We start from the raw sequence: 11520 nt of genomic DNA on the forward strand, positions 1-11520 counted from the left end.
TCCCAACCTCAGGTGATCTGCACACCTTGGCCTCCCAGTGTGCTGGGATTACAGGCATGAGCCACTGCACCCAGCCCAAGAAGGGTTTCTTAAGCAGGGCATAAAATGTACAATTTATAGAGGAAAATACATCAATTTGATCATGTCAAAATGTAAACCCATACAACAAAAAAACCCATAAAGTTAAGGACAAACCCAAGACTGGGAGAAGATATCTGTAATGTATATAACCAATAATAATTAGTATCTAGAATATAAATAACTCCTATAAATAAACCAACAAACTAACAGAGCCAGGCACAGTGGCTGGCACCTGTAGTCCCAACTACTTGGGAAGCTGTGATGGGAAGATCACTTGAGCCTAGAAGTTCAAGACTGCAATGAGCTATGATCATTCCACTACACTCCAGCCTGGGCAAAAGAATGAGACCCCATCTCTAAAGAACAAAAATAAAAAATAAACCAATAAACAGGAAAATGAACAGAAGATATAAATAGAAAATTTAATAAAGAAGGAAAGTGAATGGCCAATAAAGATATGAAAAGATGCTCAGTTACAACAGAAAATCAAAAAAATTCACATTATAAATGCAATATTACTTACACCTACCAAACTGCCAAAAATGTAAAAGCCTAACAATACCAAGTGTTAATGAAATTATGGAGAAATAGAAACTGCTTAACACTACTAGAAGGGACGTAAGTTGGGAACAATACTCTGAACAGTTAACTTGGCAGCATCTAATACAGTTAAAAATAAGTACAACCTACAATTTAGGATTCCTCTGCTAAGGAGACATATACAAGAATGTTCTCTGCAGCGTCATTTCTAATTATAAAAAACTGGAAACAGCGCATTGTCTACCTCCAGGAAAATGGGTAAACAGTGGCTATTCATTTAAAGGAACACTCCACAATAGTAAAAATGAAAGAATTAGATACGTATTAAAATAGGTAGAACTCCAAAATAACCAAGTAAAAAAAAGTTGCATAATGTTACATTCAGTATACTATTTATGTAAACACAATGCAAAAAACTAACTCTACGTATATAGTCAAGAATGAAAATGCAAACTTAAAGAATACATGCCAATTTCAGAAGAGTGGCTGTATCTGGGGAGCAAATAAAGGGAATAAAACTGAGGAGAACAGAGAGACTTCAAATTTAACTACATAACCATCTTTTTGTTACAAATTTAAGCTAAAATAACAAAATATTAATTTTGCCAAATCAGAGTAGGTAAGTGTTAATTACATTACTCTCTGCACTTTTCTATAGTTTTCAAATCTAGTTTAAAAAAGGTTAATAAAGATTTTAAAAAATCACTTCCAAATAGAAGAAATAAAGAGGAAAAAAAAAAAAAAACTTGGTGTGTATAACTAGAAGTCAACAAAAATATGAACGGAAGGGATGCAATTATAACTTTAGGAAAATGATTATCCCTGGGAATGCTATAGGAAAGGGTAAAACACAGACACTAATTGTGCCAGTAATGCTTTATATCGTTAAAAAATGTGTCTGGAGTTGAAAAATGTAAATTTGGGGTGATGAGTAGTGGAATGTTTTATTTATCTCTACATTTTTAACCAGAAGTATTTCATAATATAAAAGCAGAACACTGAAAACAAAAAATAAAAATAAGCTCTGTGTTCAAAAACATTGGGAAAAGTTTTCTGTATTCTGTATTCTGATTTGCCTTCTTTATCAAGATAAAGAAGCAGTTAAAGAACATAGCATTACCTTTGTAGGAAGACTGTATTTTCCATCTGGAAGAGACAAACTCTGAACTTCTCCACATGCAGCACAAAGAAAAGCCATCTTGGTGCAAAGAGGCTTTATATTACTGACACGAACCACTGTCCCTCTTAAAGCAACGTATTTGCCATAGTAATTTGCTCGGACATTCTTCAGCTGTGTCAAAGGCTCATAGTTGTACACTCTAAAATCAAACAGGAAGTAATGAACACAAAGTTTAGGTTGTTTATATTTTCACAAGTTCCTTTTAGGAGCAACTATGGAATTCCGAAACCAAATCATCCATTTGATATATCAGAAATCTCACAAAAATTAAACCATTCTTAAAAAGAAACGATGCTAAATCTTCCTTTTTCTTCTTATCTCATAGGCTGTTCTCAAGGAAAAAAATAATGCCAAAAGGAAAATCTACAGATTAAAAAAACTTTGAGTTTTTAAGTTCTTTTCAAAGAACTGCTAGGAAATGTCTTCTATAAATTCTGGAAAAGAAAAACAAAACCTGATGATTACCTATAATGAATTCTTCCAATAAATTTAAAATCTTAAAGATGAATTCAAGAAAAGCTAAATAATTTCATTTATTCCCTTGTATCTAATAGAAACCTAGTAATTTAACAAAATACACACCACTCAGTGTATTACAGAGTGAGTATATCCCTTATCGAAAATGCTTGGAACCACAAGTATTTTGGATTTTTTGGACTTTTGAATATTTGCAACATTACTAGTTGAGTATCCCTAATTCAAAAATCTGAAACGTTCCAATGAACATTTCTTTTCAGTGTTATCTCATGGCTAAAAGTCTTACATTTTGGAGCATTTCAGATTTTACTTGGATTAGGGATACTAAACTCATACATGGATTATTAAACTTACAAGGCAGGATCTTGTTAAGTTCATATCCAAAATCAATGTTTAAAAAATTTGCACGTTAGGAAATCAACATTTTCTTCCTTATTTAGGAAATACCTGTTATGATATCTTTGAATAATTTTCAATCAGTTTATTTCAATGTGATGATCAATGAGATGGTAAGGAACTCATACCCTTTTTACTGATTTCCTTGTTTTTATAAAATGAGGGTTCTCATTCTTAAATGGCCTTTAATGCCCCATTCTAAGTAATGCTTTAATACATCAAATTCCTTACCTTGCATGAATATGCGGCACATTTACCATTGTTTCTCCATCAGTAGACAATCCTTCCTGGGCTTGTAACTCAGCTGCATGCCTTTCAAGGTCTTTAGTTAATACCTAAACAGGACAGACATTTACTCTGAAGTTGGAAAACAAAATACTCTCTTTATACAGAACACTATTTTTATAGAGAATATGTTTATGAACAAAATCTGAATAAAAACAGAAAACTTTAACAGCCCTTTAAAAATCTAACATTTAATTATTTGTTTTTTGTTTTTCTTTTTGAGATGGAGTCTTGCTCTGTTGTCCAAGCTGGAACACAGCGGCGCAGTCTCAGCTCACTGCAACCTCCACCTCCCGGGTTCAAGGGATTCTTCTGCCTCAGCCTCCTGAGTAGCTGGGACTACAGGCATGTGCCAACCATGTTGGCCAGGATGGTCTCAATCTCTTGGTCTCGTGATCCACCCACCTCGGCCTCCTAAAGTGCTGGGATTACAGGCATGAGCCACTGCGCCCGGCTTCTAATATTTAATTATGACTACTTACTTTAAGGTGAATTACGTTTTATTTTGGATTTTGCTGTCCCCGAACTGAAAAACTCCAGCATCCCTGTCTGCTATTTTCTGTTCCAACTAAACCTAACATTAAAAGCCCTTATAGTAGTCCCTAAAACCATAACCTCTTGATTCTAATAAAAAACAAAAAAACAAACAAACAAAAAAACGCTTTCCTACTTCTCTATATTCATTGATTAATCAAGACAGGGAAAATAAAGATGACTATTAAAATATCTAACACTCACTCCCTTGGCATTTAACATTAAATAATATAAACAGGCTGGGTGCAGTGGTTCATGCCTGTATCCCTAGCACTCTGGGAGGCCAAGGTGGGTGGATCACCTGAGGTCAGGAGTTTGATACCAGCCTGACCAACATGGTGAAACCGCATCTCTACTAAAAATACAAAATTTAGCTGAGCATAGTAGTGCACGCCTATAATCCCAGCTTCTTGAAAGGCCAAAGCAGTAAAATCGCTTAAACCTGGGGGTTTCAGTGAGGCAACATCATGCAATTGCACTCCAGCCTGGGCAACAAGAGTGAAACTCCATCTCAAAATAAATAAATAAACAAACATTTAATACCTACTGTGTACTGCAGTTTGCTGACAACCTATGATGCATATATACAGCTGTAATTGTTATAAGGAACATAAAGATGTACAGACAAAATACCACGCAAGTTTTGAAAAGCAGTCATGAGAAAGGTTTTACAGACAGACAACTGAACTAGGCCCAAATAATCTGTCTACGTGAGGGGAAGGGGATTCTACGTGGAATAGACAGCATATGCAAGAGGTAAGAGAATGCCCCTCTGAATGTCCCAGCACTTTGTGTATGCCTATCCTGTGAGTTGATACTCTTTACCTTGAAGTATTTATCTGTTTGCTATCCTAAAATGTGCTCTCATATATGCTGTGTTACCTGACCCTGGAAAAAACTCAGGCAGGCATAGAACAAATTATTTCCATTTTATATACAGGGACACTCAGTGGTTTGCCTCATGCCACAGAACCTAAATCTAAGGTTGCTCTGTTTTGCTCTAAGTTCATAACTGATAATACCATGATTCCTTGTCTTATCTTCCCTATGAGATTGTATAACTTCTTGAAAGCAAGGTTTAATTTCTGCACAATCTTTAGCAAAATTAAGCAAATCCAAATAAGTTAGAAGTATTTCATTTAGGCAAGCTGTTGTATATAAAATGAATGGTATCTTTCAGAACGAAATTGCAACCTCTCAGTTCAGGCCAATGTCTTTTCATAAAAACTAAGTGTCTCTTTGAGAAAGTAGTCACTGCAAAATCGTCCTTTAAACTTAGACAAAGTGTGCGTGTGTGTGCATACATTTAAAAAGTTTAAACAAAAGTATGCATAAGACAAACAGTTACCTGATGTATTGCCAAACCCATGTAAGCCAAGGTTTTCTCAGGTGCATCTCTTAGTTCATTTGCTATATCTGGTAACAAGTTAGTTACTTCATCATCTTTTGTCAGTTCTTTAAAATCCACCAAAATACTTCCTTTTCTTTCTATTTCATCCTATAAAATATAAAAGTGTAAAAACAATCATTGCTTTTCTGTAGTCAATTACCACAACTGAGCATTCTATCACACACTTTGAGAAAGCCTACAATGTTTATATGTGATAATGGTAAGTACAATAAAAGTAAAAGCTTTGTGCCAAGCATGGTTCTGATATTTAAAAAATATTAACTTATTGATGCCTCTTAACAAACCTTTGAGGTAGGTATTTATACCTCTATCTCCAAATGAAAGAGAAAACTGAGGAACAGAGAAGTAATTAATCAAAGTCCATACTGCATTAAGTGGCAGAACTGAGGTCTGAACCAAGGCAGTCTGACTCCAGTGCCTATGATCATAATCACCAACACCTCAAATACATTGATAAGATGGCACGTGACTGGTAGCTTTACTGTAGAGGAATCTCACCTTGTCATAGAAATCAATATGCCTTGTGAAAAATTTTTCAAATGCTTGAATCTTCTCAATCAAAGGAGAGCTATCACTGTAAACTAAGCCAACAAATAAGGCATTAACACTAATAATCACACATGTACAAACATATTTTTCATTATATAAAAGCAGCACTATATACATGGTAGATGATTTTTTTCTAATTGCTTTGTATTTTGATTGCATTCATATAAGAACTGGTATAGAATTTACACTTAAAATTCTAAAACAAATTTAGGTATTCATAATGTGAAATGCAGACACAAAGTCTCTCTCTCTAAAAGCCCCAATATTTGGGAAACACTGTTTTGAATCTTTGACACCTAATAGGACATGTTAGTTCAAATAACTTAGACAATAAGCTTAAACCAAAAATTATAATAAAGCCAAAGCGAGACACACAAACTAAACTTATTCTGAAACTGAGCTGAAGACAATCACAGTCTTTCCTGAGATCAGGAGACATACCAACAGACCACTTGACTCTGCTGGCAAAACTGAAACTTTTTTTTTTTTTTTTTAATACTCTAAAGTTCTGTATTTTCAAATACATCTTCCACAGAAGAACAGTATAATAAAGTAGTTAGGAAGTACAAATGGTCAAGGCTAAGGCACCTCTTGAACTCCAACTTTAGGACAGTCCAAAGATCACTTACAGTGTTCTATGCTACCTGCTAGGGGGCTAATGTGAGTGCTGGTGGCTAACGCATCCTAAAGGAACAAAAGATAATTCATGAAACAGATTCTATTGATAGAAAAAATAAAATAGATTCTCAATAAAGAAAACATTTATAAAGTATTCATTCACAAAATGATTACTGAGTGCCTGGGGGGCAGGGAGGGTCCTGGATCTCAATAGTCTAGTGATTAAAACACACACACACAGACACACACACACACATCCCTCATGAGGCATTTTATACACACACACACACACATCCACCCCCCCCCACATGAGACATAAGAAACAAATCGATATTTTAACTGCACAGAAAAGATAGTTCCCCACACCTATACAGACTGATGTAGGTTAACTGGTATTCTTAATTATCAAAGGGAGATTCCTTACCTGTGTTTCTACACAAGCTGTATTTATTATTGTCCCTTGATTTCAAGCCCACTGTTTTATTTTCTGCTCTGTGATGCTGTAATTCACATCTGTACCCTACATTTCCCAGATTAAATTCTGCCATTTGAAGGCACTTTAGAGACTGGAGGGTGGCAGGAAGCAAGAAAGGAATTTATTCTTGTTTCCAATTCTTTTTAGCATCTCTGCAGCTGCAGAAGATAACTAAACTATAGTGCTAGCCTCCAGTTCCAAGCACCACTGAGTCATGCCCCCTCAGCTACCAGTGACAACCAGCTTCATTTGCCTCACTGGTCTGAGCACAGCTCTGGAAGGTAGCCTTCAGAAGTCCAAGCATAGCTTTGTAGGGTGCCTCTTAGCAGTCAAAATAACAGTTATTCTGTGATCTCTCCCACCTTTGAATTCCTACATTCTGGTAACCTCAGAACTTCTTTATTCTCTTAACTATAAGGATGGCTTGCTGTTTCCTAAAGTTACTACTTTCTAGGGGGTTACCTCAATATTTTCATTCTGCTCTTTCAGTCTTCCATTTTTGATCCAATTTCTTGCATTAAATTCCCTTTTTGAAATACATAGTATGGTTTCTGCTTTCCTAACTTATATAAAACCTAAAATGCTTTTGAAACATGAACATCATTTAGTTCTTTGGGTGAACTAAGATTAAAGCAGGTATATGTCAGTAAGTAAATTATAGTAATACGAGATGTAGCATACAAAGACAAGTTAAGAAAATATGACTTATGGTGCTTTTTGCACTTTTTTAACCCTACCTTCAGAGAAATAAAGCTTCCAGCCTTTATATGGTATGAGTTGATCCAATGTTGACTGCACTAACTGTGGGGTCTTTGTTGAAAGCAAAGACTGTGAGGTTTGTTCTGAAAAATAATAGAATACTAGGTTAGTAGAAACGGAGTGAACATTTTTCAAATTTGCTTCTGTTTCCAAATGAGACTCTCATTAATAGAGTATCTAATTGGAGGTTTTAGTAAGAATTTGGGACATCAGTGTTCAAATACTTACTAAGGAGTAGTATAAAAGACAAACCGAAGTATGAGATAAACCACCTTGAATGATGGACATGAATTGCTTCCTTCATGAAGAGAAAAAAATTGAACAATCATTGGCCACACCTACCAGAAGTATGTTTTCCTGTGGTTCTACTCAGATCAGGTCTGTGTTCTCTTTCTCTCCATTTTCCTGAGAAGTTCCCACCACCTCTTCCTCTTTTCCAGCTTTGAAATCTTCCTCGTCCAAATCCTCTGCCTCTATAATCTCCATTCATCCCTCCTAAAAGATGGATATTTAAAAGGTCTTCACCAAAGCTGTAAATAGTGCTCCTAAAAATGTATTAAGGTAATAAAAACGGAAAAATTAATGTGTTCTAGCTTTGAGACTAGCAAATAGTCTTGCAAAGTTGTACGCCTATGATACAAGACTCAAATATTCTGCAGTTAGGTTTCTAATCTCTATAGCTTTCTAAGGTATACCATAATTTAATAGTTTATTAAATATAGTTTATACTAGACGCTAAAAATAAGGAAAGGTGCTGTATCTGTTTACAAGAAGTCTCCATCACAGAAATGAAAATAGAACAGGTAATTAACTCTATGAAAACTTGTTTGCAGCATTTGAGACTTAAAGGACAGGACAGGATGAACGTAATTCTAGCCTGTGAGACACTAGGGATACATCATCATAGCTTCTTACATACAGGCAGTCCTGCAGTGTCACAAGCCACTTCCTGTGCAATTTTTCTGTGAACCCAAAACTGTTCTTTGAAAACAGAAGTCTACTTAAAAATGATTCCTATCCAAAGTATAAAAGTAAATAAAGATATATCTGTGTGCTGTACTGCAATTCATTTCAAAAGAACTTATCCGAATCCTTAAAGGGCTTTAGTTAATAAACAAGTTAGTAACTAGAAAGTTCACGATTTAACGGAATGACATTCGATAATTAACTAGGCATTATGCATTACGAAACTGATGCTCAAAGAAATTAAGAAAACCGACCAAGATCAAAGTTTGTTGACAGTACAGAGATAAAACTCCTTCAGGTTCCCAAGCTGAGGTGCTCCTTCAGCAACGCTGCGTGCCTACCCTTCTCAAACGAGCCAATATGGTGAACAGCAACAAATTCAACAAAACCTAAGTAGGAATGAAGAACGAGTAAAAGAGCCACAGTCGGGCAGCTGCGCTTCGTTACTTTATTTACGTCTCCTAAGGCTAAGTTCTTCCTTGTCGGGACAGACGTCCCAAAGCTGTTCTAGTTCACAACTGAGCCGGCTCCAGGATACGCGCTGATCTGTCGGGCCGGATTCTCCCTCCCTCCCTCCCGTAGGGAAGCACCACGGGGCTAGGAGTCTCCGGGATCTGAGCTCCCAGGCAACTCCCGCCAAGTCCGCGGTTCTCTTCAGCCGCAGCTTTCCTGTCGTTCCCGCGCGGGGCTGGATTCCATCTGTCTCAACGGCTCGGGAACCTCAGTTTCCCCACCACAGCTTCCAGAATGTGCCTATAAGCGCAGAACGCCGCTAACACGCCTCACGGGAAAGTCAGGTCTTCCCCTAAATTCTTTTTTGGCGCTTCTGTGATGCAACTTTCGCTCTAAGAAGCGCCACGACGTGGGGGCGGGGCGAAGTGTAGCCAATCAAGGAGTTTGGCCAGACGGAAGTCGTAGGGCTTCCGGAATCGGTCTTGAGGGCTGGACCGGAAAGCGGAAGCGGCGTGCAACACGTGGGGGCGGTGCCGGTCGGAGGGCTCCAAATCCGCCGGTTTGTGGGAAGCGAGGCTGGCGGTGGCGACACCGGAGGAGGAGGGGCGAGACGCCGTGGAGCACGGCGACCGGCTGAGTGTCATGGAGGGCTCAGAGGAGCAGCCGGGCCCACAGCCACAGCATCCCGGAGACCATCGCATCTGCGACGGTGACTTCGTGGTGCTGAAACGAGAAGATGTGTTCAAAGCAGTACAAGTCCAGCGGAGAAAGTAAGTCAGGTCCCTGACTTTAGGGGTCCCCCGCCCCTACCTTGCAGATATTCCTTCCTTCCAGGTCTCTCCACAGATCCCTCCCGCCAGGGTGCCATTCTTGGCCCTCTCGGTCCCCGTTCCACGCCTTCGTTGTCTCTTCGGGTCTTTCTGTCACAGAGGGCTTTTCCACCAGGATCCTATCTTCGAACCTCGTAATCTCCCCTAACCTTCCTGTTTTTCCACAGAGACACCCTCCATGATTTCATATCTGGCCGTCCATCTTCAGCATCCTTTTCAGTCTTTCCACAGAGTTTCTTCCCCAGAATTCCATTCTTGGCCCTAGGGTGCCCGAATGCCTCCCTCTCCACACCCTTAATCACCTGTCCTGAAGTTCTTTCCCTTGGACCTTGGGATCTTCTCTATCTTCCCACAAACACCCCCTCTTTTCTTCACTCTAGGGTCTCATCCTTGTCTCCCAGAGTCTCCTTCAGGTTCCCCTTTTTCTTCCACCATAGACCCTCCTTCCTCCCTAATTCCTGAGCCAGGATCTATCCCACACACACACAAAAATGAAACCTCTCCTACCTAGTCTGGCTTTCCAGCCTCTTCTCTAACCAAACAGGATGCACAGAATAAGTGAAGGAGACAATCCCCATAGAATGTGAAATCACTTTGAATTTCTCTCCTTTCACACCAAAGGATTCAAAACTGGAAAAATTGCTAGAAAGCAATTTGCTCAAGACCTCAGAACTCAAAATTAGGTTTGGTTTGTGCCCATGCTGACTAGTATCACTCTGTTTTATAATAGCATAGAAGTGGGATTTTGATAACTTTCTGGAAGGGCTGGTGGGGTTACTGAGTCCTAATAGCTTATTAATGGTGAAAATTTACTGAGATGTTTGGATTAATTTATCCAAGAAATACAACCACAGTGTTTTTGTTTTTGAGACGGAGTCTTACTGTGTCACCCAGGCTAGAGTGCAGTGGCGCAATCTCATCTCATTGCGACCTCTGCCTCCTGGGTTCAAGCAGTTCTCCTGCCTTAGCCTCCTGAGTGGCTAGGACTACAGACAGGCACCATCACGCCCAGACAGTTTTTGTATTTTTAGTAGAGACAGGGTTTCACCATGTTAGCCAGGCTGGTCTCAAACTCCTGACCTCAAGTGATCCACCTGCCTCAGCCTCCCAAAGTTCTGGGATCACGTAAAGGCATGAGCCACTGTGCCCGGCCACAGTGTCTTTGGAGCTAGGTTATTGTATTACTTTTGATGGAGATAAGTTGAATGCAATGTCAGGAGAACAGCTTTCTGTAGACTAGGAAGTATGAGATTTGGAATTTCGGATAAGTAAGTACTTGTCAGAAATTATTTTACTCCTGGTTTAAGCAAACTGTTGACTGGTATTTAGGGTGAAGGAGGTATCATAAAATAGTCAAGAAACAAGTTTCCGGAGTACTAAGCTGGTGATAAACAAGCTTTTCACACAAGCACTAATTCAGTAAAGAAAAAAAAGTTTCTTTTGTGAGGGCTTTGTTTCTTTTAGTCCAGAGATGTAATACCTGCACCAGCCTTTAACCATCTTTTTTTTTTTTTTTTTGAGAAGGTGTCTTTCTGTGTTGCCCAGGCTGGAGTGCAGTGGTGCGATCTTGGCTCACCACAGCCTCCACCTCCCAGGTTCAAGTGATTCTTCTGCCTCAGCCTCCCACGTAGCTGGGACTACAGGGGTGTGCTACCGTGCCCAGCTAATTTGTGTGTTTTTAGTAGAGATGAGGTTTCACTATGTTGGCCAGACTGGTCTTGAACTCCTGACTTCATGATCTGCCTGCCTCTGCCCCCCAAAGTGCTGGGATTACAGGTGTGAGCCACCGCGCCCGACAGCCTTTAACCATTTTTAAGTTCTTCTTTTCTTTTCTTTTTGAGACAAAGTTTCGCTCTTGTTACCCAGGCTGGAGTGCAATAGCGTGATCTTGGCTCACCGCAACCTCTGCCTCCTGGGTTCAAGCAATTCTCCTGCCTCAGCCTCCCGAGTAGCTGGGACTACAGGC

At 39.1% G+C, this 11520-nt stretch overlaps 2 protein-coding genes across 3 annotated transcripts in view; one reads left to right on the forward strand and one right to left on the reverse strand.

Annotated features, from left to right (window-relative positions):
* The window catches only part of MCM8 (minichromosome maintenance 8 homologous recombination repair factor), a 39292-nt gene extending 30094 nt beyond the window's left edge, over positions 1-9198 (reverse strand). The window contains exons 1-7 of the mRNA XM_017523977.2: positions 9025-9198; positions 7648-7800; positions 7284-7388; positions 5403-5485; positions 4842-4991; positions 2906-3009; positions 1742-1940 (exon numbers count right to left, since the gene is read on the reverse strand). Of these exons, the coding sequence (XP_017379466.2) occupies positions 1742-1940; positions 2906-3009; positions 4842-4991; positions 5403-5485; positions 7284-7388; positions 7648-7795 (789 nt within the window). The 5' untranslated portion in view covers positions 7796-7800; positions 9025-9198. The remainder of the gene's footprint in view (positions 1-1741; positions 1941-2905; positions 3010-4841; positions 4992-5402; positions 5486-7283; positions 7389-7647; positions 7801-9024) is intronic.
* A 19-nt stretch (positions 9199-9217) lies between these two features.
* The window catches only part of TRMT6 (tRNA methyltransferase 6), a 13638-nt gene continuing 11335 nt past the window's right edge, over positions 9218-11520 (forward strand). Inside the window, exon 1 of one of the 2 annotated variants that reach the window (XM_017523983.2) lies at positions 9218-9494. In XM_017523983.2, coding sequence (XP_017379472.1) covers positions 9367-9494 — 128 coding nt within the window. In that variant the 5' untranslated portion in view covers positions 9218-9366. The remainder of the gene's footprint in view (positions 9495-11520) is intronic. The other variant, XM_017523984.2, reaches the window with a different exon arrangement.

This window comes from Cebus imitator, unplaced genomic scaffold (assembly GCF_001604975.1).
Source record: "Cebus imitator isolate Cc_AM_T3 unplaced genomic scaffold, Cebus_imitator-1.0 Scaffold31, whole genome shotgun sequence".
Lineage (NCBI taxonomy): Eukaryota > Metazoa > Chordata > Mammalia > Primates > Cebidae > Cebus > Cebus imitator.